At 46.8% G+C, this 22,844-nt stretch overlaps 2 protein-coding genes across 5 annotated transcripts in view; both read left to right on the top strand.

The window, feature by feature from the left end:
• NUDCD3 (NudC domain containing 3) overlaps positions 1 to 8,695 on the top strand; it is a 79,243-nt gene extending 70,548 nt beyond the window's left edge. The window contains exon 6 of the mRNA XM_084803864.1: positions 3,064 to 8,695. Coding sequence (XP_084659990.1) covers positions 3,064 to 3,174 — 111 coding nt within the window. The 3' untranslated portion in view covers positions 3,175 to 8,695. The remainder of the gene's footprint in view (positions 1 to 3,063) is intronic.
• Positions 8,696 to 21,047: 12,352 nt separating this feature from the next.
• CAMK2B (calcium/calmodulin dependent protein kinase II beta) overlaps positions 21,048 to 22,844 on the top strand; it is a 231,134-nt gene continuing 229,337 nt past the window's right edge. For all 4 annotated transcript variants that reach the window (XM_084803857.1, XM_084803856.1, XM_084803858.1 and 1 more), the window contains exon 1: positions 21,048 to 21,137. In XM_084803857.1, coding sequence (XP_084659983.1) covers positions 21,073 to 21,137 — 65 coding nt within the window. In that variant the 5' untranslated portion in view covers positions 21,048 to 21,072. The remainder of the gene's footprint in view (positions 21,138 to 22,844) is intronic.

Genomic DNA, 22,844 nt, shown 5'->3' with positions numbered 1-22,844 from the left:
ATGCAAGCAATGTGGAAAGTGTCCACTTCTGGGCAAATCTAGCTTCGCATTTTCACTCTTTAATATGTCCTCATCAAGGGTATGACAATACTAGGGTGTAACTAATGTCCATCCTTCATGCTGTGTGCAGGGCAGACCAGCTGATCTCAGGATTTGATGTATTTACGTTTGTAAATATAAAAGGACATTATCTTGCATTTGTTTGAGGATTGATACTCTTTTCAGCTCAATGAATTCAAAAAAGCGGAGGCTAATATTTAAAAACCCAAGAAATTACATTATAACATCCAGGTAAAAATAGAAAATAAAGCTGCAGCTTTATTTTAACATTAGGGAGAATCATTCCAACCAAACTTGTGTCCATCACTCTTGGAATGTAAATGCTTGCTTAAAAAGGAGTCTCAATAAGCCCCTCTAAATGAGCTAAGTTCCCAAATCTGGTGCATCTTAAACAGATATTCCATAAATGCAAGTTGGCAACAGAGAATGCTCTATTAATTGTCAAGGACAATCTGTCCTAAGAAGGAGATAGCATGTGCAGCAAAGATTCATTTCTTTGACCTCCAGTAATCAGGGAGGTTCTTATAGGAATAAGATCTCTCTGTACACTTAACGTGTGTTTTCTTGCATAAATTGCTATGAAGTCCAGAGTGGACACCCTTGGGGCTCTAGAGACCAAGGCCTCATCCGTATTACAGACTTACACTGGCATAATTTTCTGTGCTACCTCTTCCATTAGGCTCAAGGCAGTTTACAACAAGTATAAAATACAAAATGTCATAGAACTGACTTTCATATAAAACAGTATTTTGTTTTTTGTTTTTAAAGCAAATAAGAATTATCAGTAAAATGACAAGTATATTTAGGGCTTAAGGATATACTAATGAGGAAGCAATCCTACCAGTCTAAACAATCACAATCTAAATTGTCAGAAAACCTTATCCAACTTGGCAAACCTTAACTGGTTTTAAAACTGCTATGGCTTCTACTAAGGCACCTTGTGAGTTTGTTAATTCTGGGAGACTACTGAGAACTCAGGAAATCATTCGTGAAATCACTTCTAATTCTTTCTGGATTTTGAAAAATATTTTCTACTATAAAGAAAAAAGGAAGCTCCTTTTCAGCAGAAAGCTGGTCAGTAAACTTACTGAAATGTGCCTTTTGCCTTTCTTGTGGATCTACTGCTACTGTCTGGATGATTTGCAGTAGCTCAGCAAGACTCAGTGACTCCACTAGTTTAACAACAGCAAGTAAAATTACCGATTTTTTTTTTTTTAAGTCTCTGCTGTGGCTGATCTTGTGCTAATTGCTTATTTCTCAGCCTCTGTCTCACCTGTAAAATCTGAGTATTAATTAGTTAGCTTTGACCAGTTCCCTGTGAAGCTCTGCTGACCAGTTTTAGAGTTCTGTGTTAGAATTCCTGATCCATAGTAATTCAGTTGTAGATTTGTACTTATATATGTGGGCTATCCCAATGCAATAGGTTTCTGCCTCTATCCCTGGGCTACCATTTTGAATCTGGCTCTGCCTTCTGTCCCTGTTTTGCACTTAGCTCTGGGTGGTGGACCTCAGGTTTCTAATAAAAACAAAATAGATCCCATAATCCTGAAGTCCTGGTGTACCACAGTTAATTCTTCACTGCATAGTAAGTCCTGCTTGTTCTCTTTGGTTCTTTGAATTTGCTGTAATTCACAGCACACAATTGTCTTGGTACACAGTTCATATGTTTTATGGGTACCTAGCATGACCATTCCTGCATATTGTGGGTTCAAACAAACATGCACACACAATTGGTATGGCACGTGATATACTTGGAGCTCTAGTGCATCTGAAATGCATGGGTTGTTGTTGTGTTTGGTCACTTCCAGTGGCATACTTAAAGGTAGCATGCTACTGCTGAGCCATCCTGATCTGAGGAATACAGGGGAAGCCAGGGAAGGAAGATGACCAGACATCCTTTACCCACTGCTAACGTGGTATGTAAAAATGCAATAGCTGTGTTTGTGGCAGCTAGGTAGAAAGTGCTTGATTCCCGGGGTGAGAGGTAGAAGGTCAGTAAACTGTAAGAATTAAGGCTGGCCATTTGACCTGTCAAAAAGATTTGATCAATTGACCAGTCGGATAATCAAATATATTTTAAAGCATTAACTTTATTAGAAAAACATTTTATTGTTCAACATTTTTGGTGCAACATACCTTCTTCAACAGTTTTCATAGTTATGCTCATTACAGAAACAAGTTAGTTAACTCTTAATTGTGAAATAATGAAATGAATGAATTATAATTAACCACGTCAAGGTTTTTATAAATGTGAACGATTCTCCCCTTTGGTTTTTATTCTGGAACACAAAAGGTTAACATACAGTTACAAAATTAGGAAGAAGAAAAAGAAATTAAAGCAGAAGTAAAGTAACAGGAACTTCTTTTCTATTCAGCCTTTAAAGGCATTAAGTGGGCAGAAGGCCAGTTCTTCAAGCTTGTGTCCCTGTTCCTGTTCGGACTTTGACGAGGCAGGCAGTTATAGCAGGTGGCCAGTAGAAGGAGCTTTGCTGTGCTGCTCAGTTTGTCCCTGACCGCTGCAGGACGTAGAGAGCAAACAGCTTTCACTCCTACCTTCCTTAACAAATGATATAATGAAATAGAAAGGTAAGCTGCCGTTTACACAGTGGCTGCATTCAGACATCACCATAAATCATGGTTTATCACAGCCACCATGGTTCATGGTGGTGGGAACAAATCTAGTCTCAGTCCCCCTGCCGGCTCATATGTTCCCTCGCTTCCTCTCTCCTCTGCCTGAGGTGGCCAGAAGGAGTAGATCAGAAACATTCTCCGAACCCTACAAGTTGTGGTTAATCTTAATCATAGATTCTTTGAAACAAGCCAACTTAAAACCATGGCTTATGAAGCCGTTAACAACCATAGTTAAGATTAAGACGGGCCATGGTCAGTTGACAGTATTTGGCCACAGTCCATTAACCAGTGTGCCAGCCTGAGTCAGGACTAATCCAGTTTGCAGGTTTCTGTCTATAACATGACCGTAACATGACTGTGTTGCAATTCCAGAAAGTCCATGAGATGCTCAAGAAAGGCTGGGATGCCGAAGGCTCCCCGTTCCGAGGCCAGAAGTTTGATCCCTCCATGTTCAACGTCTCTCCTGGGGCGGTGCACTTTTGATGATGGCAGAGGATGAGAGAACTGTCTACATGCCTGGGACAGAAGGATGGAACTGATGCGCTGCCTCCCCCTGCCCCCCTCCTGCTGCCAGTGACATCAATGAGCCCTTTTGTCCCTGTGTTGTTATCTGGGCTTGTTTGTGAAATGACAGACTTTAAAATGGCCAGAATGTGGATTTGGTTTGAGGGTGGGGGGTAGGTAGAGAGGGACCTGAGATGTAAGGGGGGTTGAGTCCTTCCCTCCAGCACCAGGTTGGTGTATTTGATATGTATGTGGGGGAAACCTAGCAAAAGCAGCATTACGTACTGTGTCGCCACAGCAACCAGCGGCTGCTGGTAGCATTTCCTTTTCTCTCTTGTTAATGGATTCATTTGCTGCTGGGCGGGGGGAGGTTGCTTAAAGGTAGTCCCCCCCCCCCTTTTCAGAAATAGATGCAGTTTGCAGTTGGCAAAATTAAGGCAGCTCCTCTCTTGCTTATTTGAAGCTGCCTTCTGCCCCCCCCCCCCTTAGGAAACCCGATCTAATGGCACTGGGCAGCGCAGTCCTCTTTAAACACTGACAATCTGCAATCAGTGTCATTTCTGCAGTATCTAAATTGTTAGGTTTGGTCTTTGAGGCCCAAGCGGTGGGAGGTAAATGTTGCAGGGCTTAGACAAATTATCTGAAAAGGAGCCAGAATAGAAGGGGACACTTGATAGCTGTATATTTGTGGTGGCCTGTGAAGCCCAGGCACAGGATGAAAAAAGTGGGAAACCAGAGGGTCTCCATCCTGCCTTCTATGGCTAGGTGACTAGGTGCTCAGAGAGCTGCAGCTTGCTATCGGTCTCACTTTGTTCTTGGTTTTACCCAAATGTCCTTGCCAATAAGTTTCTGAACTTAGACATCCTTTTTTCACCCTCCCTATGATACATAAAGTGCTTACTACATTTCATGTATATCTGTCTTTTAAAAAAAAAGGCAGATGGGAGGGGCAATTATGACCATGGAGCAAAGGGTTTATGCTGCCACACACACAAGCTGCAGTCCCCCAAAAAATCCCCCCCAAATCTGGTATTTACCCCAGAAGGAAAACTGCTGTTGACACCAGTTGAAGCTTTCCTCTGTGGGAAATTTTTATCACCCCCACCCCTTTTCTTCTCTGCACATCACAAACCTGATTGCCTTCCCCCACTCTCCATGGCTGCTGCTTAAAAAATAAAAACAAAGCAGAAATGTGAAATGCAATCACAGATTTCACTTGTGATCTAGTTTGGCTCTTAAGTGCATACAGTTAGTGTAGTTCCGGGCAAACAGCTGATGACAGTGATTGAGCTGATGAAGCCAGCGTGGGGTAATCTTCTGGCATGGTGACCCTTTATTTGAGTCATATGTTGGAGGCAAAGAGTGAGGGTGTTGTTCAACTCTGCCTGGTTCCAGATAAACCATGTGTGTCTTCCAAGAGGAAGCAAGTTCTAATCTTGTTTCATGTCTAGTTCTTCAGGTGAAGTGTCATAATGCCCCCAAAATCAGCAAGTGGTGGCTTTACCACTTCAGCTAGTTGTCTGAATCTACCCTCAATGTGCCATTTGGTTTGAAGGATCTTGTTTTTGCTTATTCTTATTTCAGCTGACAATCTGATACAGAAGGTAGGGAGAAACACTTCTGAGGAAGCAAAGCTTCTCAATTGCTCTTGAGAAGGTCCCTCTTCCTGCTTGGGTGAAGCAGGTTAGATCCTGTTAGGAAATGTAGACCTATCCTTGTTGTTCTGGCAGCTCCATTAACTATGTCTTGGTATAAATAAGAAATTTGGTTATGGCAGACCAATTGGGAAGATGGCTGTGCTGGATTTAATAATAGGTACGTGCTTGATTGCCATTTTAAAAAAGTAACAAAGGCAGCATTTCAAGAACAGTTTAACCTAGCCTTCCCCAAACTGAGAGATTATGGGAGTTGTTGTCTCCCCCATCTGGAGGGCACCAGATAGGGGAAGACTGGCCTAACTCTATCAAAATACAAAACACATTTTAGGGGTGTTCATAACTGCTGCATGGGCCATACAGGGGCTAAAAGATATATCTGCACTATTCTGTACTGAAGGGAATCAACTGCTATAATGTACATAGTACTGGTGAGGCACTGTCAGGAGCTCAGTATGTCCTATAGAACCATAACCTGCACAATTGGCCCAAGGGAACAGAGAACCTACCAAGTAACCTGGGATTCACTTTCATTGAGGAGGAGGCCCTCCAGTAGGTGGTCTGCACTCTGAGACTTAGTTGAATTCTTCCATCCCTGCTACATCAGCTATTAGGTGCCAAAAATGGGGCACAGGATTGAAGAAAGCCCTTGACTTCTGAACAAGCAAATGTGGCAAGCCTCACTTTGAAGCCTCACATCTTCAGACAAATCAAAAACAAACTGGAGAACTGATGTCTAGTACAGGATTTCAGCTGAAGTCTCTCACTATAGACAACTCTTAATTTGGTCATGACAGACCAGTAAGGAAGGTTGCTATACCAGATTTATTGATAGGTACATGTCTGCCATTTGAAAATCCAAGGAAGTAGAGAATATTTGGCCCTCTCCTCTCCTTCCTCCGGTTATCGCCCTTCTCCTCCAGGCAAGGTGTAACACAGTTGATTGCCCACTCAGGTTAGAGAGTAGGATGAACTTGTCATTCGAGGAGGTGAAAAGCAGTGAAAACCTGAGGAAGTTGCACAGGATCCAGTTGGCTCAGATTAATTCTTCATTGCTTCAACTGTATTGAAAAAATAGTGAGTATTCAGGTTGCACAAAAGGGAATCTGTGCAACTGGAAAGCTTACTTGCCTTTCATCAAATGTGAGTTTGTATTAGGCTGTCATTTGCATCATTTTAGATCCTGCTTGGGTAAAATACTAGCATGCACAGACTTTGAATCGGCCTGTGGCTGAAAACAGAGAGTGTATTATGTATTTGGTTGGTGTTTGTGTGTTTCACTTGGATCAGTTTCATAGAGGGGGAAGTAGCTCATCCCTTTGCCACCTACTTGCCTTCCTTTTTGAGGAGTATGATTAGCTGCTTTTCTTTTCTTCCCAGATCACTAGAATAACAGAACACTGATGTTGCCTGTGCCTCATTCAGGGGTGGCTGTGGAGAGGAAGCTGTCCATAAGGTGAACTTTGGGAAATGTCCTAGCACAGGTGTTCCAGCAGCCCATTCAGAAGAGACAAAGTGCTGTGGCATGCAAGTAGATGGCATGCCTGCAAGTAACAACCGTTATCTTGGCAGGGAGCGGCCATTCCGTTATGTGCTTTCTCGCACATTCCATGCCCTGTGGGCAGCAGCTGCATTGCCACAAAAGCAGTCACTGAAATGGGCAAATTTTCAGCTGTGATGTGATGGGTGGGGCAGGAATTCCAATCACACACACACACAGTGTGCTAGGCACCCTATACTTGCTTCTGAAGATGGTGGCATCAGCTGCCATTAGAAACAGATGTTGCATTCTGCTTATAGCTGATCTCAAGTGATCTGATCCCTAAGGAAAGGACAAGGAACTTGCCAGGCCCAGGCTGACTGTAAAAAGGGCAGCTAGGTGATCTTTACTATCTTCCAGCAGGTTTTTGTATTGTTCCTACTTTTTTGTAGGTATAAAAGTAAGTAGAGAAGCACCTGACATTATAGCTACTCCCTGCCAAGACAATGTTGTTATTCACATACACCATCTTGCATGTCACATCACTTTTATGCCTTCTTGAATGGACTGTTGAATGCTTGTGATAGCGCATGTCCCAAGCATCACTTTGTGGGCAGACCAGCTTCCCCTCTACAGCCGATCCTGAATGAAGTACAGGCAACAAGGGTGTGTTTCATTATTCTAGTGCAGGGATGGGCTGAAGGTAGATCTCCAGATGTTTTGGATTTCGACTCCCAGAAGCCCCTGCCAGCATTACCAATGGTCAGGTATGCTGGGAGTTGAAGTCTTAAACATGTGAAGATCTACTTCCTGCCCACCCCTATTCTAGTGTTCTGGGATAGTTTTCCTTAAAGCTAATCATTTTCCTCAAAAGAAGACAAGTAGGTGGTGAAGGGGTTGAGCTACTGATCAGCACTTATCATTTTTAAACAATAATAATAATGTATCGTTTCTAAAGCACCTACGATCAACGAGCAAGTGTTTTCAGGTTTGCATAAAGTACTGTGGGTGGTTCCCAAGCAGCTCACCTGCTGTGAAGAGCTTAGTGAGACTTGGCATGATATTAGCCCTCCTTCAGCTCTGTAATGCATTTGTTTCTCCTCCAGCCTTAAATTGTTGAAAGCGACCATAAATCTTAGAAGTATGTTTGTGGGCGTCCAACTGCAACTCCCTGGGTTTTGGCTCCTGCAGAAATGGAGCACTTGCAGCTCCAGTGAACTTTGAGTAGTGCGAGAATAGGAGCACCAAGGCTCCTTTGACAAATGTCAAGTAGGATGATCCAAACGGATGGCTTTCTTTGGGGGATGTGCTCCTCCACAGCTTTAGAAATTAAGGAGCTTCAAGAGGTCTGCCCAGCCTTTTGTCCTCTGTTTGGGCTTCTTAGTGGAGACAACAGTCCAAGACTGGATGAATTGGACCTAGAAAAAAAATGTCTGAATAGCAGTTGTAGCAGTGCATGGTGCCAAGTAGAGGTGGAAAAGGATGTGCTGGGAAACCTCTATGACAATGACTACTTACTAGATATTTGATTTTTCTGCTACAGGTGTTTGGGGGATGCTGGCATGTTGCCCCTTCACAGATTTATGTACAAAGAATTGACTGGTTTTTGTCACACAAAATACCTTCTCCCAAAACAACAAAATGAAAACGAGATCTGCTCAATTAATCCCGGGGACTAAAGTCGGCCCACAAAAATGGGGACATGTGGAGAAATGCAGCTTGCTTTCAGTGCCTGACCTCCAGCTCAGCCATTGTGCTGAGCCAATTCATTAAGCCACTCATTTATGCAAAGCTGCATCACAGGCCAGCTTTCTGCAAGTAAAAGACATTTCCCAGGATAATCCTTTTCTAGCAGAAATGCTTCTGCCTAACATTCATCCAGCCTGGTGGCTGTTGTTGTGGCTGTGCTTGCTTTCTATTCCTGCTGAGTTTAGAAGCTGCAACATTGCCATAAGCAGGACAGAGTCTAAAGCTAGGGCAGGTCTGCACATTTTGTGACCCTCAAGCTGAACACAGCCCTCCAGTCCTGTATGGTGGCCATCAGGAGCTTGATAAACCTCCAGTTCTGCTCACTCACTGCAAAAATGGGGTGGGAAGCGGGCCTACAATACATGGCACGGTGGGCCTCAAATTGTTTTAAGTTTGGACTAAGTTAACTGTTTATTAATTTTTTTATTTCCCATCGTATCTTCCCTCTCCTGCATGGGAAATGGCTGATCTATCTAGATCTACAAGCTATGGTTTGCATATGAAGCAGGACAGTGTTGGTGTTGTCTGAACCGTTCTAAGGGACTCTAGACCTGGCAGTTCTGTTTGGCACATTCTATCTACCTGCTCGCAGTAATAATAAACACGTTTCATCTAAGCAAGTGTGTGTGTGTATGTGTGTCTGAATCTTAACGCCTAGGAACCTTTTCTATAATTTGTGCCAATGTAGCTTCCAGCTCTCTCTGCTGGTTTGGTTTAATGTTCTTTCAGTGGCACTCTGAGAAAAATTAGTGTTAGATCTTTAATAATGGGCCAGCATTTGTTAAGCTTGTGCAGGCTGTCAAGTTCAAAGAGGTCTCTTGAAGAGAGTGCCTCACAATGTTCAAAGATGAACCAAGGGAGTTGGATTCATCCGTCTGTCTCTCTCTCATTTAGACACACACACACACACACACACACACCAGTTCTGCTGTGTAATAAGAGACCCTACACAGGAGGCTTGAAGATATGAAGCTGCCTTATACTGCATCAAATCATTGCTCCATCAAGTGCAGTATTGTCTGTTCTGACTGGCAGCAGTTTGCCAGGGTCTTGGGCAGAGGTCTTTCCCATCACCTGCTACCCGATCTTTTTAAACTGGAGATGCCAGGAATTGAACTTGGGACCTTCTGCATGCAAAACATGTGGCCTACCACCGAGTGGTGGGAGAAGCGACTGCCATTGCAAGTCAGTGTCAACCTGGAGAGCAGCATCAGTGTCTCCTCTCCATTCAGCCCTGTCTAGTTCTGGTCATAAAATAAAGAATTAAGGGTGCAATCCTATGCATGTTTAGACAGAGAAAAGGCCTACAACTCCCAGCAAAGCTGGCTGGGGAATGCTGGGAGTTGTAGGCCTTTTCTCTGTCTAAACACGCATAGGATTGTGCCCTAAGTGACTTTTGGGTGTGCGTTGTCCTGCCCTTTTCTTTTTACAAGTGCTGCTTTTCCTAGCAATCCCAAGCAAGCTCACTGTGCCCTTTGCATTCCCCCTTGTCTACCATTGCTGCATATTCAACTGGAGGCAGTTGCAAATAGGTTCTGGGCACAGGGAGTGTAGTTTTCTGCATATGTTCCTATGGACTGTGAACTGTGGATATTCAAGCAGCTGATGTGCCGTGAGAAACTTAGTGGGGCAAAACTTTCATTTTCAAACCATGTTCATAACGCTTTACGTTCTTAATTGACAACTATTTTTTTAATGCAGTGGGGGCATTGTGTTACCTCAATAGGTCAAGGGTTTGTGTGCCCCCTATCCTGTGAACAGTACAATGTAGACTTTGACAGACGGTTCCCACATATATGTGCTTTAGTTGCTCATTCTTCTGTTTTCTTTAGCATAGTCCAGGAGTAGGCAGCTGATGCACTTAATGAAGGAGAGATCCTTGGGATTGTGAGGATGTGGTTACTTAGCCTGAGAGTCCAGTGTGAAGTTCCTAGTGATCAGATTGGGCACTGAAGCTGCCAGTTGGTATCCCTACTTCATATCAAAGTGCTTTATCCTAAATCACATTAGAACAGGATTCCCCGTGGGGCCCACAAAGCTCTTCACTCCCAGCTCCCTCAGGAATTTTTTTTTTTTTTACTAAAAAATGTGAAGAACATTAGGGCATGAGGTTCTCCTTCCCTGTTCAGTGGGCAGGAAGAGAAAGCAAGACAAAGGTTTAGAGGGGAGAGAGAGAAAGGCTAGAAGCTAGGAGGGGGGGAAACAGCAAGGTAAAGAGAAGGGTGGGAGAGAACGAGCAAGGCTAGGGGCTAGGAAGGGAAAGAAAGAAGGCTAGGGATGGGGAAGGGAGAGAAATAGCAAGGCTAGAGACTGGGTGTGGGTGGGGGGAGAGAGAGGAAAGAGGAAAGGTCTGTGTGGACAAAAGAAGATTGGACAGGCCAGGAAGCAACTCTTTCCATTTCCCCCGCCCACCCAGCCTCTAGCCTCACTATTTCTCTCCCCCCACCTCTTGACTAACCATGCCCCCATGGCAGCCATTATGTGAATAACAAAATCCTCCATGGGAGCCATTTTATGGTGATGCCCACAGCAGTTTCTCAAATTCCCAGATGTGCCCACAGGTTGAAAAAGGTTGGAGACCCCTGCCTTAGGAGATCGTTATAGTGAACTTATTTTTGCAGTCATATACAAGTGGGCCTGCAACAAAACGTTTCAGTGGTGAGTGGTCCCATTCAGGGTACTCCATTGCCACCTAGGGTTCCCCCAGCAGTTGGTCAGCAGTCCATGACCATTGAGGATGCTCAGTCTTCAGTGGGCTATTTGGGGGTCCTCCCCCCTTTACGGTTTGTTCTTTTCCTAAATGTTTTTGTACTTCAGACCTTACACAAAAAGAGCCTTGCTGGATCAGACCAAAGGCATATCTAGTCATTTCCCACAGTGACCAACTGGATGCTCTGGGAAGCAGAATACGAGGGCACTAACGCTCTCCCACTCCTGTTCCCCAGCAACCGGTATTCCAAGGCATGCTGCCTCTGATCCTGGAGGTAGAATACAGCTGTTTTGGAAGTAGTATATAGCTATTAGCCATTGATAGCTTTATCCTCCATACATTTGTCCCATCCCCTTTTGAACCCTCCAAGTTGATGGCTGATCACTACATCTCATGGTAGAGAATTCCATAGTTGGATTGTGTGCTATGTAAAGAACTACTTCCTTTTATCCATCCTGAATCTCCTATCATTGGATGACCCCAGCTTCTAGTATGACAGAGGGAGAAAAGCCAAACACAACAAACTCCATTTTATAAATCTCAATCATATCTCCTCTCCTTACTTGCCCATTTCCTAAACTAAATAGCTGCCAACATTGTAACCTTTTCCTCACAGAGAGTTGCATCAGCTCCCTGATCATTTTGGGTGCCCTCTTCTGCCAGCCTTTAGGTTTGCCAAGCCCCCCTCTTGTGTGTGGATTGTGCAGTTTTGGCTACATAAAGACCGATGCTTGGAGAATTGATATCTCTGTATATGATTAAACTTCAAAGTGTTTTACAAGCTGTGTTGCCCTGGCTGTGGGCATTGAACTCCTAGGTTAGAGGTGCCAAGATAGTGATAAATCAGATTCAAAGGTTTACTTACAAGGAGACTTTATCTCCTTGTAAGTAAAGTAAATTGTAAGTAAACCTTTGAATCTGATTTATCACTATCTTGGCACCTCTAACCTAAGAGTTCAGCGCCCATGGCCGGGGCAATGCATTTGGCGCAGCGAGCAGGGTGCCAAAAACCCTACCCCCCACCGCAACGTCCTGAGTTTCGGCACTCTGTTTAAGTTTGTGCGCCAGGGAGAGGGAGAAGAAGAAGAGTTCAATGCCCACCACATGCTGGCTGGGGCAACACACAAGCCTTTTGTCCTTTACCTAGGTGGCAGGAAGTCAAGTGTTTAAGAATAGTTAAGTGTTTAAGAAACAATGACTACTCCCCCCCCCTTATGTAGAAAGACTGTAAACCAATTAAATGTTTTAACAACCCTATTAGAAAAACACCCAGTTGCTTTTGGAGAAGCAGCATTTGAGATCTCTATAATCTATATTTTGTCATGGTGGTAGATAGATTTCTTGATTGCATTAGCCATGGCTCATCAGCACAAAAGCAACAACATAAATCAATACTAAAAATGCAGAACTGATCACCATTCAAGCAGCAACAAAATGGAGTAGGACACGTGCCAGTAAATATGCACATTAGGCCAGGATTACTTATGTGAATAGCATTCCCACTATTGCAATGAACTCTCTGGGTATTAATGGCATACATACGTTGCAATCTAACTCAGTTTATTGTCATGATGTCTCTACAAAATCTTGGCAAAATTGCAGAGAACCCTGTTAATGATCCCTAGCCTTCTTGTACAATGTTTTCTAAGCACTCCTAGCATGGAGAAAATATGTATTATAGGCTGGTTATGGCATTTTTGTGGCTCTTTAGACAAGGGTAAGCCTTCTATGTGAGTGCAGCTCTGGCTTTTCCAGAGGGTTATGAGAAGCAGCCATATCAGCATTCATGTAAGGAGTCCCACATAACCTAGGGCCAGCTTATATAACCAGTTATCCCTAAATTCATTTTAGCCCTGATTTATTTATGTGTTCAAGGGGGAGGTTCAAGTGAGCTGAAAAAGAAGCTGCATCTGCTGGCAAGAAAAAGAAGCTCTTGACTCACCTCTCCATCCTGGGAGAAGTTATCATATGAAATATCAAGGATGTTTGTCTGTGAAAGGGTGGATGTTATTGCGTAGGGATAAATGCAGTAAACTGTCCATTCTGTTTGGTGTCAGAAGAAACGGAGACCTGTGAGTGGTTGGTGCGTGTGTCAGAGACAGCTGGTGGTTAAAGCCACACCAAGCAGAAGTAGAAAGAGGGGCTATCTTAAGGTAAAAATCATGAGATAATTGCCTCTGAATAATATTAATGTGAATACAGCCTTCATTATTTTTCTTGATATTAATATTTTATAAAATGCTTTCCTGCAGCACAGTACTCAAAGCATTGTACAACAATCTAAAAAACCCAGCCAAATGAATTCTAAAACTCATAAAACCACCCAATATGTTAAATACACAAACAAGGGGTGGGAAATCAGTGGCCCTACAGATGTTGCTGGACTACGATTTTCAGCATCATTGGCCATGCTGGCTGGGGCTGATGGAGTCCAACAACACCTGGAGGGCTTGAGGTTCCCCATCTATGGACCAAACAATTCATAGTTCAAGTTTACATACAACTTCCATCTCAGCCTGGGACAATTAGAGAAGCCAGCTAAATGTCTAGGAGAGCGGTAGAGCACCTACCTGCTTTTCATGCAGAAAGTCCCAGGTTCACTCCCAGGCATACCTAGTTAAAAGGGACATAGCTAACCAGGAGGCTGGAAATGCTCTTCTCTGCCTGAGACCCTGAAGGGCTGCTGCCAGTCAAAGTAGACTGCACTGAGCTAGGTGGACCACTAGTCTGACTTGTTCTCCCTGAGAATTTGACAGCACTGGTGCAACCACTGCAAAAGCCCTGTTCCTGGGTCTCATTGACCTAACCTCCTGGAAGGCCATGTTCTGAAGTTTCCTGTGGAAAGGGAGGAATGGGTGGAAGGTGATGCTCCTTTGGGGACCAAATTTCATGTTGGAAATCAAAAAAGTGATCAGCTCCCTAGAGGTAAATGCTACAGAGATGTACCTTTGCCAAAGCAGGGCAAGGATAGAGGGGCAGGTGAAAAGACTTTTGAGTCCACAGGACTGTGGTCTTGCCAAAACAAGGAGACCTAGACAGAAAGGGGCTTTTTGTTTGGAAGCAGGCTTGGGAAAGGAAGTCCCTTGACTGACTTGAGGGAACAGGATATTTGAACTGATTTCTTCCCTCTCCTCTTTCCTCTGGGAAAGACTTGGGGAGTGGCTCATTTCTCATGTCAAGCCTTGTGCTTCATGCAATGCTACTCTGGTTATACCCAGCTGTGCAGTGTTACCTCCCAGAAACCCAACCGATGATCGTTCCTTTCTGGTTAGTTAGAACAAAAATATCTGTCAGCAACATACAGCCCCCACAAACGCCCACGGTGCCCATGGCAACAGCAGCACCAGGCAGTCATGGGCAGGGATTCTGCGGGACTGTGTTTGCTCTGGCTTGGAGGGTGCTGTCTTCTGTTGCTTGAAGGGATTCTGAATCTCTCTGGGCTCCATTCTCTCCTTCTTGCTCTGTGCTGCTGAGCCAAGGCCCAAGAGGATAAACTCAAGCAACTTTCCTTGATGGTCCCCTGACAACTTAATTGAACGTAGTGACATTAAACTCACAATTTAACGCCCCTCTGCCTCTTAGACAATGTCACCTTTGAGCGCCAAATCAAAGGACCCCATCAGCACACACCACCAGACACCAGAACCTTTAGTCTAGCTATCTCATTGCAGAGTTTTCTTTCATTTTCTTGTCATAACTGCAACTAACAAATGCACGTCACAGTCCCTCCAACACCAGCATTCTAACCAAAGTGAAGGGGCAACGCTGGTGTGATGGACAACTTGCCTTCATGGTTCCCAGCATCACAAACTACCTGGGCTTGTCTACACTGTGTGGATTGACAGTTGCATGAATGAATTGTCCGTAAGTGCTGGCTCTGTAAGCACCTTTCAACAGTTCACCTGTGGTCCAGGTTGCACTGGAAGAACATTGGAGGCTGCCTTGTACCAGGTCAGACCGTTGGTCCCACCTCGCCCAGTACTGTCTACTCTGAATGACAGCGGCTGTCCAGGATCTCAGCCAGAGGTCTTTCACATCACCTGCTACCTGTCCCTTTTAACTGGAGATGCCAGATTGACCCTGGCACGTTCTGCATTCAAAGCAAGTTCTCTACCACTGAAGTGTAGTTCCTCATCCACTGTGCAAACTGCTGGAGACCAGTAGAGCTCTCTATGGTCCTGCCTCACAGCAGGATGCCATAGATGCTCTGCTGCAATGCAGATTCTTTGTTTTGGGGTGGGGGGCGGTGTCCCAGTGCTTCCTTGGCTTTTTGAGCTATTCCTGCTCCATAATTCTAAATGCTCAAAACCCCACAGTGTGAAGAGAGGGGCAGTTAGGTAATTTTAGAGCTGCTCTTAAAGGTCTTATGCGGGGGGTGGGGGGAGTTGTGAAGCACACAATTAACACTTTTCTTTCTCAGCACTGTCATTCTGTGCTTTACAACTACCTCTGAATTCCTAATATGTTTGAGCAAAAACCAAGCCAATCCTGTTTACCAACCCTGATTTTTTTTTTAAATAGTAATACTCTGAGCATGTCCAGGTTTGCGCTTAAATCATAGCACCATAATGACTGCAGGAATAAAATGGAATTGCTTCTGCTGTCCTGATACTAAACACATTTACTTGGGCATAAGCACTATTTTGTTGTAGAAAGGGATACTATAAAAGGAAAAATAACAAAATTCGCATCTGTAACCATGGACATGCTTGGCTGCCCTTCCCCCTACTGTGTGTGTTTTTTTTTAGTGAGGGGTGCTGCGGCAGGCAGTATCAGTCCTGCTGGGCCCAGGCATGCCCACGCTGGCTCAGGTGCAGATGGCAAGCTTGTTTCCCAGTAACCCATCACCTGCCACTCTCTGGGTGGTCATTTGGAGGCCCATTGGGCTACAGAACCCTGGTCCTTAGCCCCAAGCTCCAGCCCAAGCTGCACCACTAAGTGTGAACATGTCCTTTTAATGATTTGGACAGGATTGAGGAGAACCCTGGCAAAGCTCAGCAGAGGAAAAGCAAGCAGCTTTTATAAACCTTCAAATTCTCTCTTAACTGGCAGCGCAAGTAGGTGAGAACATTTTCCAGTCTTATTCTGTGTACATCCAACACTTTCTCCTCCAACCAAATGATGGACTTGCCCTACTAGCCCTCTGGGCAGTCAGAGATTTTGGGTCAAGGAAGGTGGCACAGATCAGTCCCCCCCCCCCCGCCCCACACATACACCCCATACACATCTGCTGATACTTTCCTCTTGTAGCTGGTGCTGTTTTGGCTCCATAAAGACTGGTACTTCAAGAATGAGTTCGCTATACGTATATAAAATCCTATGCAAACTAGGCTAAAGTCCCAAGACTTAAAGAAATCTGACCTCTGGTCTCTGTGCATCTGCCCTGTATGGCAAAGGAATTTGGTGAGCATCACTGCAGTAAATGGTAATGGATGAATTACCAGTACTGATGGTTCTGCATGTGTTTCAGTGAAAAGCATTTGTGCAAGCCGTATATAAATAAGCAACCAATTACAAAGTTAGAACCTTGGGTCTCAGAGCCCCCAAATTATTAACAACACAGTTGTATGCATGTCTACACAGAAGTAAGGCTAATTGAGTTCAATGGGACTTCCAGATAAGTGTGTAGCCGGAGGTGGAGAACCTGTGGCCTCCAGATGTTGAGACTGTGACTCCCACTGTCCCTCACCAGTGTCTATACTGGCTGGGGCTGGCTGGAGTTGGGAGTCCAACAACATCTGGAGGGCCATAGGGTTCCCACCTCTATAGGACTGCAGCCTAAAAGACCTGAACTAGAAAATCTGGATAGCTGCCTGAGATTTCTATTCTCTTTATTCAGATACATCTACTCCCATAGCTTCATAGTCCCCTAACACTGATATCCGCTCGAGAGACTTCCAAAGCACAAACACCCTGTTGTTGTTGTTGTTGTTCAGTCGTTCAGTCGTGTCCGACTCTTCGTGACCCCATGGACCATAGCACGCCAGGCCTTCCTGTCCTGCGCTCTCTCCCGGAGCGTGCTCAAGTTCATATTCATTGCATCCGTGATGCTATCTAGCCATCTCATCCTCTGCCGTCCCCTTCTCCTTTTGCCTTCAGTCTTTCCCAGCATCAGGGTCTTTTCCAGGGAGTTTTCTCTTCGCATTAGGTGGCCAAAATATTGGCGCTTCAGCTTCATTATCTGTCCTTCCAATGAGCACTCAGGGTTGATTTCCTTTAGGATGGACTGATTTGACCTCCTTGCAGTCCAGGGGACTCGTAAGAGTCTTCTCCAGCACCACAGTTCGAAAGCATCAATTCTTCGGCGCTCAGCCTTCCTTATAGTCCAGCTCTCACAGCCATACATTACTACTGGGAAAACCATAGCTTTGATTAGACGGACCTTTGTCGGCAAGGTGATGTCTCTGCTTCTTACTATGCTGTCTAGGGTGGCCATAGCTTTCCTCCCAAGGAGCAAGCGTCTTTTAATTTCATGGCTACAGTCACCGTCTGCGGTGATCTTGGAGCCCAAGAAAGTAAAATCTGTCACTGCTTCCATTTCTTCCCCTTCTATATGCCAGGAAGTGATGGGGCCAGATGCCATGATCTTCGTTTTTTTAATGTTGAGTTTCAAACCAGCTTTTGCACTCTCCTCTTTCACCCTCAACAAGAGGCTCTTGAGATCCTCTTCGCTTTCTGCCATTAGGGTGGTATCGTCTGCATATTGGAGGTTGTTGATAATTCTCCCAGCAATCTTAATTCCGACCTGTGATTCATCCAACCCAGCATTTCTCATGATGTACTCTGCATATAAGTTAAATAAGCAGGGTGACAATATGCAGCCTTGCAATACAAACACCCTAGCTTCCTACATAATGCAAGAACGAAAGGACTGTCTTTAGGGCCATCAGATTGTATTAAAAATCACAAGTCATTCTCCAAAATATGTAATGATGGGCAGCTACAGAAGGAGGTGGCTTTGTTGTTTCTTTGCGGAGACTACTTGGCATGGCCGCATTCTCATATTTGCTCTCCAGTCCTGTATGCCTGGAATTATTTAAACAAAATTTTAAAAGAAAAATGAATGCTGATGATACTGTGATTTGATTAATGAATCTGAAGATAAGGGCTCGAGATAATCTCCTAAAGTCATGTGTGTATAAAATTGTCAGGGCTACCAATACTCTTCCTTCAAGAATGTAGGTTTGGGAAAGCAACTGTGTTGAGCAGCATATTAGCTGAGACTGAGAAACAGAACGGTGGCACCAACAGCTGGGTCACTCAGTATATATTTTTGTCTGTGTTATAACCATTGCTAGCAGTCCTCAGAAATGTGCCCATGTGGGCAAATGTGACCCATAAACCAGGTGATTGCAGATAGGATCCCTGCTTTTCATTCTGACAATGCTTTTGAAAACTCCAATCTAACCAATCGCTAATCTTCTATAGTTTCAAAGAAAAAAACCCCCCAGAAACTGACTGTTCAATTAAAAAAAAACAAAAAACTAAAATCCAAACCATCCATTCTCCAGATGGGTGTTTTTCCGTCATGGTTCCATTGGCATCTGCAGGGGTTTTGCACATTTTTACAGCCTTCCACAGGTATTTTACTTGCCTCTGGTGCTGGCCATCACCCCCGCTGCAAGAATGGGAGTATCCACAGGTACTTTCAGGGTTCAGGCCTGACTCCTTTTAATTAAGCCCTTTATTGATGGCACTCCTCCTGTTGAGGAAGAGAGGGTAGTGCCTGGATGTGAAATAAGCCAGTGCTCTAGACATCCTTTGATAGGTGCTGTGAGCGTTTTGCCAGTGATGTGGTTGGTGCTCGGAAACTCCCAAGTGCTCTCTTCCTGTCTGTGCTGTAATGTGTATGACTGCATATATTACTGATGTGCTGATCAAAGATATGGCATTTTAGGTAAAGTGGCATCTTTGGCCAATATTCTACACTGGTGCTTGTGGATGTCATGGTGCATTATCTACCAATGCGTTTGCCACAAATAGCCCTGCAATGTGATCCTTAGAAGTAAGTTCCACTGTTAGTCTATGGGGCTTACTCCCAGCTACGTATATTTAGGATTGCAGCCTTAACTGCTCTCCTTAAGAGATGATCAAGCACGTGAACTCCTCTAGACTGCCATCTCCTGAAGCTAAACCAACAGGCTGCGGAAAATGCTTAGGTCAGCAACTGAAAACAGCAGCACCAGGAAGAACAAAGCTTGGTTTTAAGAGAGACCAGAGGATGAGATGGCTAGATAGCATCACCGATGCAATGAATATGAACTTGAGCACACTCCGGGAGAGAGTGGAGGTCAGGAAGGCCTGGCGTGCTATGGTCCATGGGGTCATGAAGAGTCGGACACGACTTAACGACTGAACAACAATATTCCTACAAGAACATAAGAGCCATGCTGGGCCCATCTTGTCTAGCATTCTGTTCACACAGTGGCCAACCAGCTGCCTCTGGGAAACCCACATGTAGGACACCAGTACAAAAGCACCATCCCGCCCATGTTCCCCAGCAATAGCAGTTGCTGGGGTGGTAGCAGTTACTGGAGGTAGCTTATTAGCCATCAGGACTAGTACCCATTGATAACCTCATCCTCCCATGAATTTGTCTAGTCCCCCTTTAAAGCCATCCAAATTGGTGATCATCACTACATCTTGTAGCAAATTCCATAGTTTATGCGCTGTAGGGAATGACAGGTGTAAAACCATTGCCAGATTTCCACCATATAAGTGGATGAAGGAAGGGACTCTGTAAATAGACTGGAGTAGTAACTTGAAGGCAGGAAAGGGCTCTTATTCCTGGAGCATCTTGCTGAAGGGTGTTTGGTGAGCATATAGATGGGAAGTGGGACTCCAAGGGACACAAACAGACAGGCACTAGAGGTCCCTGAGGTAGCTTTGAGAAAAGGGGAAAAAAATGCTCCAGGTGGATTATGGAGCACAAAACTGAAAACTTGGACTGTGGCAGCAATCCTTCACACACTAATTAGGGCAGGGGTGCATGTCAGGCCTTTATATATATATATATATATATATATATATATATAGTTGGAGCTTTATATATATATATATATATATATGCCCCAACTTTAAATATATATAGAAAAGCCCCATATATATATATATATATATATATGCCCCAACTGGGAGCCTGTTGCAAAGAACATGCGTACACTTAGATTTTAATAGGCTTCTGAGCCAAAGAATTTGTTCTGAGTACCAGAAAAGCACAGAGATCACTGTCCTTCCACACAAAAATCCACTTGTTTTATGCCTGCTAATGTTAAATATTGTTAAATGCAGAGCAGTGGAAGTAGGTGTCCCTTCGGAGGGAGTGTTTAGGCTGAAGATTATTATTAGTGATTGCTCTTATATCACAGCCTTCCTCCAAGGAGCTCAAGACACCATACTTAGTTCTACCTCCTTTGTAATCTTCACAACAACCCTGCGAGGTAGGCTGCACATAAAAGAACTGCATTGTGTGTGTGTTGTGTGGGGGTGGTAGGTGTTTGCGTAGACCATACTTCCCCAATCTGGTGCCTTCCAGATGTTTTGGACTACACCTCCCGTAAGTCGCAGCCACTGTGACCAATCGTCAGGGATGGTGGGAACTGGAGTCCAAAACATCTGGGGAGCTCCAGGTTGAGGAGGGCTGGCGTTGACTCTACACTGTAGAGAAAGGGGGTTTGGTTCTTCTGGGGCAAGGGTGGGACAACGCGGGGCGAGTGGCGCACGTGGGAGCAGCCCCTCCGTTGCACGCGGAGTTCCCCGGGGCAGGTACCTCTGAGCTGGAGCGGGCGGGGAGCTCGGGGGAACGAAGCGGGTCTCCGACGCGCTCACTGAGCACGGGGTGGCGTGAGCCACCCAGGCCCTGCATGGCCGCCGAAGCCGAGGCGCGCACCGCAGGCGAAGCGAGGGCTGGAGCGATTCCGCCTCCTTCGTCCCCCCGGCGGCGAGGTGGCTCGGGGGCGGCTGGTGCGTGGCGGGGCTGATCGCCCCCCTCCGAGGCCGCCGGCGCCCCGCCCCTGGCAGCTCTCCCGCGCTCTGCCCAGCGCCGGGATCGCCGCTCGCTCGCTCGCCCGCCCGCCCGCTCTGCAGGGGCCGCGTTCCGGAGCGGGCTGGCTGGGCGTCTCTCGCTCGCTCGCTTGCTCGCCCCCGATCTGAGCCTCGTCTCGTTCCCTCCTCCCCCGCCCCCCTCGCCGCCGGCTCGCCCGCCCCTCCTTCCCCCGCTGCCAGCCCGAGCCGAGGCGGAGCGCAGCCCGGGCGGCTCAGTGCGGAGCGAAGCTGCAGCCGCGATGGCCACAACCGTGACCTGCACCCGCTTCACCGACGAATACCAACTGTACGAGGAAATTGGCAAGTAAGGAGCCGGCGCCGCGCCTCCCCCGGGCACAAGAGGAGGAGTGGGAGCGGGGGCGGGGGCGGGCAGGGGCTGGAGACCTCACCCCGAGCAAGGGCCTCCCCACAGCGCGGACGGCCCGCTCGGGGGCTCGTTAGGCGGGGGGGCGGGCAGGCTGCGGAGAGGGGGGCCTGGTGGGAGGGGCGGAGAGGGGGCAGCAGCAGCAGCCTCCCCCCCCGGTGTGGCCGGCGCGTGTGGGGTCTGGGCGGGAAGGGGGCTGGTGGAGCGAGGCTCGCCCGCGCTGCGCAGCGCAGACATGACGCACGTTGCAGAGCCGCGGACGGCAATAACGCGGGAGCGGGCGGGCGGGCGGGCGAGGGAGCGCGCGGCTCGCCTGGCGCTGCCGCCCTGTCTGCGGCGGCGGGTCTCCCGCTCCCGGCCCAGCCGAGCGCGCTCGCTCTCCGTCCCCCGTCCCCCCCCCCCCGAGCCGAGCGCCATTCTCTCCCCGCTCCTTGAGCAACAACAGCCTCCTGCTTCCTTCCGTCGGAGATTTATTTTCGGGCGCCCCAAGACGAGGTGGAAGTCTGCGGCTGCCGCTCGAGCTGCCGGCGGCGGCGGCGGCCCCAGCCTCTTCGCTGGGTTGGCGGCGGCTTCGCCTTCCCGTCGATCGGGAGAGCTTTTTGCTTGGCTCCCGGACGTGAAGCGAAAGCACATGGCAGGGCGGGCGGGGGCGGGCGCGCGCGCGCGCGCGGGGGGGGGGAGAGATTTTTATTTCTCCTGGCCCGCGCAACTTGCGCTGCGGCGGGAGGGGGAACACCCCGGCCCCGCATCGCAAGCCCGAGTGGGGCTCCGCGGCAAAGCGCGCTGCTCTGCGCACCCGCCGCTTAGCCCAGGCGCTGGCGAGCGCGTGGGTTGGGGGGGGTGTAGCTAGCTGGTTGCTTGGCTCCCCGCTGTGGAGCGCGGGTGGTTGGCAGCGCGTCTGCCTGGCGGGAATGCTGCTGGGGAGGGGCGACAGTTTGAGTAATTAGTGGCGCGGGGGGAGGTAGGTGGAGGAGGTGATGGGCACTGGAAGAGCTGCAAAGAGAGGAGAGAAATAATGGGGGGGGGTTATATTTGCTGTTTCATTGGAGCCGGGGAGCGCCTTGGAACGGCTGTATTGCGTAACAGCGGGGACGGGTCGTGGATTCACGACCCCATTGGTGCAGAGCTTCCTTTTTTAGGTGCCGGGGCCAAACCACCTTGGAAGCTTTGCTCTCTTGGAAGCTTTGCTTTGCCCATCCCTGCCCTAAACGTATGGAATTTGGCTCTAGGCACTCTGTAGTGAGGGACTCTGAACATGTTCAGGGGCATTCTGCAGCCAGTCTGGAGATGTCTGTGCATGTGGGGAGGGGGAGAGTAATGGTTAACATGGTGATAGCAGAGATGGGAGGCTGGGGATTGAAACATTCAGGGTTCATCCCTGACTCCTATTAATTAAGGCTTCTGTTGGCAGCATCCCTGCTGATGAGGAAAAGAGAGTACTACTTGGATGTGAAACAAATCCAGGCATCCTTTGCTAGGTGTTGTGAGCACATACCTCATGATGTGTCTTGTGGCCAGGAGCTCCAAGCTGTCTGTCTGTCTCTCTCTCTCTGCTTTCTGGCCTTTCTACACAGTCCCAAATTAGGGCTGTTTACATCTCCTCTTTGCTTCCTGCTGCTGAACAGCAGTGTCCTGTGTGGTGCTGTC

Source organism: Heloderma suspectum, chromosome 6 (genome assembly GCF_057233095.1).
Source record: "Heloderma suspectum isolate Gila_16-S chromosome 6, 16-S_ref, whole genome shotgun sequence".
NCBI lineage: Eukaryota > Metazoa > Chordata > Lepidosauria > Squamata > Helodermatidae > Heloderma > Heloderma suspectum.
Note: the sequence above shows the minus strand (reverse complement) of the source record. Positions and strands in the feature narration are given on the sequence as shown.